The sequence below is a fragment of the Microcaecilia unicolor genome, chromosome 2, assembly GCF_901765095.1.
Source record: "Microcaecilia unicolor chromosome 2, aMicUni1.1, whole genome shotgun sequence".
NCBI classification, from domain to species: domain Eukaryota; kingdom Metazoa; phylum Chordata; class Amphibia; order Gymnophiona; family Siphonopidae; genus Microcaecilia; species Microcaecilia unicolor.
The window spans coordinates 475,902,737-475,910,103 of record NC_044032.1 but is presented as its reverse complement, the minus strand read 5'-3'; the positions used below and the strand labels follow the sequence as shown (position 1 = coordinate 475,910,103).

Below are 7,367 nucleotides of genomic sequence, written 5' to 3'. Positions count from 1 at the left end.
CTGTGACATTAGTGCCCATCCACATGACTGAAAGCAGTGGCCCGCCCCAGACTTCAACATTTTCCGGGACCTCTCCTACTCCTGCCAGCTGTGTAAATGTAGGTGTTCAGGTCATTTAATCATGGGAAATTGTTAAGACTATTAATATTTGTGTAGTCCTACTAGCTGCAGGCAGCATTTTCCAGACACACTATAGATATCCCTGCTTCTTGAAGCGTACAATATAATACAGATAGACAGACAAAGCTTAGTGGGGGACTTAGTTATTTGTATGAGGAAACAGCCTGTAGGTGAGATATGGAGGATCACGCCTTACCAAGGTGTATATTAAGATGGATTTAAATATGTCAAGGGAGGAAACATGGGGCTCACCTTCAGGAACAGGGCTGGTATGAAACATACTGGGGCCCAGGGCAGAGACTTAGGAGGGGACCCCAAAGCCCACCAGCAGACTGCATCTTCTTCAGTTTCATGCAGGCTTGGGAGCCCCTATAGCATGAAGCCCAGGGCAATTGCCCTGTGCACCCCCTGGCACCAGCCCTCCTCAGGAAGGCTCTTCTAAAGCACTCAGCACAAGCTAGTGGTAGAGGAGAAAGACAACTTGCTTGTCTGATGGAGGCTATCAAGTAATGTCTACACAATGAAAATTATTGAAAAGAGAACTAGCAGTTATATAGAACAGATTCAAATAGCTACAAGATCCACCAACAAGAACAGACCTAATAGACAAAGAAGCCTCCAACACTGGACATTTCTAGGAGGAGTAACATCTTGTTTCAAGCAATCAGGAGTCTGGTTGTCAACTGAACATAACAAAGGATAAACTTTAACAGTTAAGCGTGTAATTAAGACAGATCTATAGACAACCAGCATAGCCTACAGGACATACCTCGGAAGAAGTCTTTTTGATTCTTACCACCAATCTGTTAGTACAACCTGTTTTAGCTATAGAAAAAACACACACAGACTCCTGACACTCAGAAATTCTGAATATTTATTTTTGTTTAAAAAAAACTACTTTTTTTCATTTTTTACTATTTTCAAATATAAAATAGAAATTAATCATAAGGTTGAAATTCATTATAAATAAGTAAAACTTGAAGTACACAATTTACAGAATATAAAACGCACTGGAAAAATATTTTACAGAGCAATAGTTACATACAAATATGTATAAAAATATCTAAGGATCTCTGGCTAAAGATGGAAGGCAGATCTTATAGCTTTGGTTTACATTGGTGCAATGTGTTTATTAGATTTAATGACCTCAATCAGGTCATCACAGGCCTCAGGCTTTTTACATGGTAGAAGACAGGTCATAGAAAAATAGCTTCATTTTCCTCTAACACAACAGGCTGTAAACAGATATTCACCAAAAGGTGATCACAAGTAACATTAGCTCAGTCCTCTGCTTTTTGTTTTATTAAAAAAATAATAATTAAAGAAAAATTTATTCATGATAAATCTAAGACTTTAGCTATCCCTTTTTTTTACTAAAGGGTGTTAAACTCTGATGAGTAGTTAGTGCACACTAAAAGGCTTCCTGCAAGGTACTTTGCCTGTCAGTGCATGCTAAACCATGCATTACCTATATTTTTGGTGGGGGGCATTTCCATGTGGGCTAGTGCTTTGTGATTAAGGGGAATGGGACTTGATATACTGCCTTTCTGTGGTTTTTGCAACTACATTCAAAGTGGTTTATATATTACATACAGGTACTTATTTGTACCTGGGGCAACGGAGGGTTAAGTGACTTGCCCAGAATCACAAGGAGCTGCAGTGGGAATTGAACCCAGGTCCCCAAAATCAAAGCTTGCTGCACTAACTACTCCTCCACTCCACAGTTAGCACTTACTAACTGGCTAATGTGGAGTTAACACAGAGCACTTAGCACCCACCCCAACCCAAACAGGAGGCATTCAGTGCTCCTCCATTAATTTTCCAGTTAACATGTGCTAATGTAAAACATTAGTGCATTACCTGGAAAAGAAGAAATGGAAAATGCCTCAAAACATTGCCACATTAAATATGGGCTTAGTGCAGGGTAAACTCCAGCATTATTATGCAATAAGCTCAGATCTTTCAGTGGCTTTGATAAAAGGCCCCTTAGCCTGTAAATCTTTATTGATTATCTGCAGGTTATGTGCATATATCTCAGGAGTGAATAGAACTAGTAGGCTGCTTGACAGACACCAAGAACTGTGGGCCAGTTGTGAAGAGCTTACAGTATAGGCAGCTGCCTAGCAGCTTATATCATACTTCCATTTTATCTTGAACTGCATCAGTGAAAAAAAAATCCAACCTTTGGTAAGATCAGTTTGGTCATTTGCATTTTGCACCCATATAAACAGGCAGTTTATTTTGGAAGATCAAAATGAACTTCAAGTGAAATGCAGCACAAGTCAGTCATTTTAAAAACAAAACCTAACAGGCAGGCTTCTTTCTTCTTCTGTTTGAATTTCCTCTGATCTTAGACCTCAGTACCCTCCCGGGGGTATATGAGACTGTTCACGCTGAAGCTGTTGTAGAAATGAGTGTTGTATTGGCTGCTCTGGTTTGCTCCAGGATAGGAATTGTAATATGAGGCTCTGTTGAAGTGCAGACTGCTGTCCCCTAGCTCTGAGGCGGATTCTGCATGGACAGAGCTGGAGAATGTGTTGAGTCCAGAGATGTTTCTCTGGGTAAGTTCGTTCATTAGCCCCAAAGACATCTGTCGATTCACCGAGCCCTGGCCTAGGGATGTCATGTTGCTGAAGAAGTTATTAAGGCAGGGGGTGGAGGAGATACCCGGAGAGGATATACTCTTCCGATCTTCTGCTGGAGCCTCCAGCTCTGGGGAGGATGGGACCACCATGGATGGGCTGTCTGCAGCTTTTCCTCCAGCGATAGGTCGACCCTCCTCGGCTTTGCTTCCTAGAGCCCCAGTGGGGTTGGACTCTGATCTGCGCTTTCTTTTCCTGCGGAAGTTACCATTGTCAAACATTTTCTCACAATTTGGATCCAAAGTCCAGTAATTGCCCTTCCCTGGAGGGAAAAATAGCAGATAACGACTTGTTACAAATAGGGTTACTTTACTATAACAGCTCTGACAAACCCACCTCATTCTGCACAGATTCTGAGAGTGCAACAAATAAATAAATTCTGCATTATTCACATTACTTTTACATAGTGCTTATCAATAATACAATTAAATTATATTAGCCACTGAATGTGTATGAAATCTATTTGCATTCACTGCTTCTATTGCATGCAAATAGATCTCATACATATTCATTGGGGAAATCCTGAAAACCAAGCTGGGTTGTGGACATCCAGGACAGGATTTGAGCTCTCCTGCAATAGTGCTTTACACTAAAATACTTTAATAAAACAAAAAATATGTATTACAAAATAAAGTATAGTCACATCTCACACCACATTTTCAAACGATTAAGCTTTTTGTAAATAGTGAGCCTGAAAATAATCATATTGCATAACATTTTATTAAGAGTGAAAAACATCTTACAACTTCTTAATAGCATGAATGCAGGGGAGAGAGCATAATTGGTGCACATGGGACACACACTTCACTCTCTCACTCACTCATTCACTCACACAGACAGACACACACACACATTCTGTATCTCTCTCAATCAATCACACACTGTCTCTCTATCACTCTCTCTCTCTCTCTGACACACACTCTTTCTCTCTCACACATACTCACTCTTTGACGCATACTCATTCACTCTCTCACACATACTGTCTCCTAACAGTTCCCTTAAAAACATAATTGCCATTAGAGGACAACCTTGCTAGCACCCGTTTCATTTCTTTCAGAAACGGGCCTTTTTTTACTAGTATTTCCATAAAAAGTACAAATTATAACTGAAGTCACTTTCTGTGGCACCCTTCTCTCTGTTCTCTCTTCTCCACCCCCTTAAATTGTGCATTATTAACATTGACTTTAAGTAGCGCTTATCATTTATCATCACATCTTCATCAGGTTTTATACCACTGTTGTGGACCAGTCCATTCAAAGTGGTTTACATCTTAAACAAACAAACAAAAAAAAAGAAACAATAAAAATTGGAAACAGGGAAAAGATACAGCCAGAAATAGCACAAACTACAGTATTAATACAACGCAACCCTATATGCTTAAAAAGAAATGTATTCAGCTCTTCCTAAAGGAAGTTAGTGTTGCAGTATCCAATAACTAGGGCCCAAGGCTTTAAGGGCCCTAAGCTGCGGTAAAAGGGGGCCTGCGGTGACATTGGCACTTGGATTTGCTGCGCGCTGAGGCCCCCATTTACCACAACAGGTAAAAGATTGTTTTCAGCTATAAAGCAGAAATGGCCCTGGGCTAATCAGAGAGATCAGCACATAGCCATTTCTAGAGGGAGACCTTTCTACCACCCATTTAGGTGACGGTAAGGGCTCCCTCACTAACCCAGCGGTAACCGGCAGCGATTACCACTGGGCAAGGGCGTAGCCAGACATCGGCAGGAGGGGGCACATTTTAGCCCCCCCCCCAGTGCCACCGACCCCCCCTGTCATTGCCGACCCCCCCGCCACCGCCACCACCAACTTTGACTCCCTCCATGCCAACGACCCTCTCGACCCCCGTCCCGCCGCCAACCCGCTGTCAACCCACCATCGCCTACCTTTGCTGGCGGGGGACCCCAACCCCACCCAGCCGAGGTCCTCTTCTTCCTTCGTTCTGTTTCTGAGTCTGATGTCCTGCATGTTCATGCAGGACGTCAGACTCAGAAACAGAACGAAGGAAGAAGAGGAACTCGGCTGGTGGGGGTTGGGTCCCCCACCAGCAAAGGTAGGCGACAGCGACGGTGGGTTGGCAGCGTGAGGGGGGGTTGAGAGGGTCGTCAACAGGGGAGTCCAGGGCCAAATCTACAGGGGCCCAGGCCCCCATGGCCCCACATAGGTACGCCCCTGCCACTGGGTAAGCCTTGGCGCTACAAAAATATAACATTTTTTGTTGCATTGCAAATGGTGCACAGTGGGGGGGGGGGGGGGGGGGGAGTGGGAAATTCCACCAGGCTCCTGCGGTAGCCCTGGTAGTTCTACCACCACTTTGTAAAAGGGCCCCTAAAAGCTGTATTTCTCCGCTTCACTCTAGGGCAAATATCCAAACTTGGCATTTCTAGTAAGTTTTGATCTGAGTAAAGGAGAGGGTTCGTATTGATGAATCTCTTGTATATAAATAGATGGTTGGCTAGAAATAGAGCAAATTGAATGTGGAAACCATCAAATTAAATAAACTTCATTTCATAACAGACAACCAATGAAGTTCTGTAACAATAGGATAAGCACTTTCCCGTTTACTTTCCCCCCACACAAATCTAGTTGCCATATTTTGTATTTTTATGCAGATATTAAGCAGTTTCCCTGGCATCTGTAAAAAAACTATATTTCAATGATCACGCAAACTTATCAAAACAGCATATATAATAATAATTTGTAAAGCTTGCATGTCTGAAAAAGGCAGTGACTGCTTTACCAATTTCACCTTCCTGAATGTCGCTTTGGTAATATTAAATACCTACTTTCCACCACTCCATCTTTTTCTATAATAACCCCTAACACCTTAACTTCTTACACCCAAGGTACTTCCTCCAAGCCATTCTACTGAAATATTCCTTAACCTCAAGCAAATATGATGCAATTATATTAACCTCTGGTGCACTGATCCAAAAGTGCTTTACACTGGAAAAGTTTAATAAAACAAATATAAGTATTTCAAAATAAAATATAACCACCTCTCATACCATATTTTCAATCTAATATGCTTTTTTTTTTTAAATAGTGAACTTGAAAATAATCAGAGGGCATATTGCATATTGTTTTATTAAGAGTGAAAAATACCTTACAAATTCTTGAGAGTATGTTTCCATAAAAAGTACAAATTATAACTGAAATCACTTTCTGTAGCACTCTTCTATCTGCTATCTCTTCCCCATCCCATCTCCAAAAACCTTGTTATTTCTGAATTGGGATCAGGAGTTTCAGACTTGCCTTCAGTATTTAGCAGTATTAGAAAGTGGAAAAAATATTAGGAGTGTCCGCACAAGAAAACCAACAGTTAAAGTTTAAGCTTAACTTTCTTGTCAAAAACTGGACAACTCCATTTTAACATGGACTTGTGATTTCTTACAATATTTTCCTGGAAAAATGTAGGCGTATATCAGATGCACTATAAACATATACATAAAATCAGTTTGAACTAGTGCGAATTTTAAAAACTGACACTTCTCCCAAGCGTCAAACCTGAGCTTATTAAACCTTCAATATCTGCAGTATGACCCATTAAAACTACTACTACTACTTAACATTTCTAAAGCGCTACTAGGGTTACGCAGCGCCTGACAATTTAACATAAAAGTTCTACAAGAGCCACTTAGCTTCCCCTCCACCTCCCCCGCTAGAATAACACAGCTTCCCAGGCCAGGCTTTGCTGTTAAGAGGTCTTACCTGGATCGTCCTCGTCTCTGGGCACTTTCTTGAAACAGTCATTGAGGGACAGGTTGTGCCGGATTGAATTCTGCCAGCCGGCTTTGCTTTTCTTGTAGAAAGGGAAGTTGTCAGCCACATACTGGTAAATCTGACTCAAGGTCAGTTTTTTCTCTGGCGCATTTTGAATAGCCATGGCTATCAAGGCAGAATAGGAATAGGGAGGCCTCACAAGCTTCAGGAGCTCTTCCTGGCTGGCTATAGACAACCAACCCAGATCAGTCCCTCCAAACCCCGACGAATTAGGCAGAAACTGACGCTGAGATCCATAAGAAGGTGGCATGAAGGAAGCCGAGTTACTGCCGTGCAGGTAAGCGGACGAGCTGTTCACTCCCGGGCCATTGAGCCACAGGTAAGGGTTTGCTGCTGGAGCGTAGTCGCCTAATCCATAGTTAGCAGGTCTCTGGGCTGAGTGCACGTTCTGCTGATGATACATGCTGAAGTTGTCACAGTAGACGGCCATGTCCGGGCCACTTTTGGGCTGAGGCTGATGGGGACTTGAGGCGGGAGACGTCTGTCGAGGGACTGGCAGGTCACTTGCGTTCATACTCCCAGGTCCTCAGGTGCTTCTGACAACAGGTGCCAGAGAAGCGTTTGCAGTCTTGTCTTTATAGCTGCCTAATCCACTGATCCTCCCAGCCGGGGGCCAGGGCAGGGTGTGCCTCGCTTTTCTTTCTCTTTCTATCTGAGCACTGAGGGGAGGGAGCATTCAGCAGAAAAGGGGATCCCCAAGAGGCAATCTGTCTTTTTCTTTCACTCTCTTCCTGATCTGTCTGCAGCTACTGTCAAGACGTTTTTGCAAGAGGGGATTCAAAAAGTTCGGTGTAAGGACAAAAAAAAAATCGATCCTCTCTCGCC

General features: G+C 42.6%; 1 protein-coding gene across 1 annotated transcript; it reads right to left on the bottom strand.

Moving 5' to 3' along the window:
• Nucleotides 1–2,470: 2,470 nt before the first annotated feature.
• On the bottom strand, nt 2,471–7,074 carry LOC115462570 (forkhead box protein I1c-like). Its single transcript, XM_030192563.1, has 2 exons — nt 6,471–7,074; nt 2,471–3,024 (listed from the first exon to the last, which is right to left on the bottom strand). The coding sequence occupies exons 1-2, from the start codon at nt 7,054–7,056 to the stop codon at nt 2,471–2,473; spliced, it is 1,140 nt and encodes a 379-aa protein (XP_030048423.1). The 5' UTR covers nt 7,057–7,074.
• Between the last annotated feature and the right edge of the window lie 293 nt (nt 7,075–7,367).

Coding starts and splice junctions, on each gene's coding strand:
- LOC115462570 (XM_030192563.1), bottom strand. CDS start 7,056: ATGAACGCAAGTGACCTGCCAGTCCCTCGACAGACGTCTCCCGCCTCA. Junction 3,025..6,470: donor CAGAGACGAGGACGATCCAG/GTAAGACCTCTT, acceptor TTTTCCCTCCAG/GGAAGGGCAATTACTGGACT.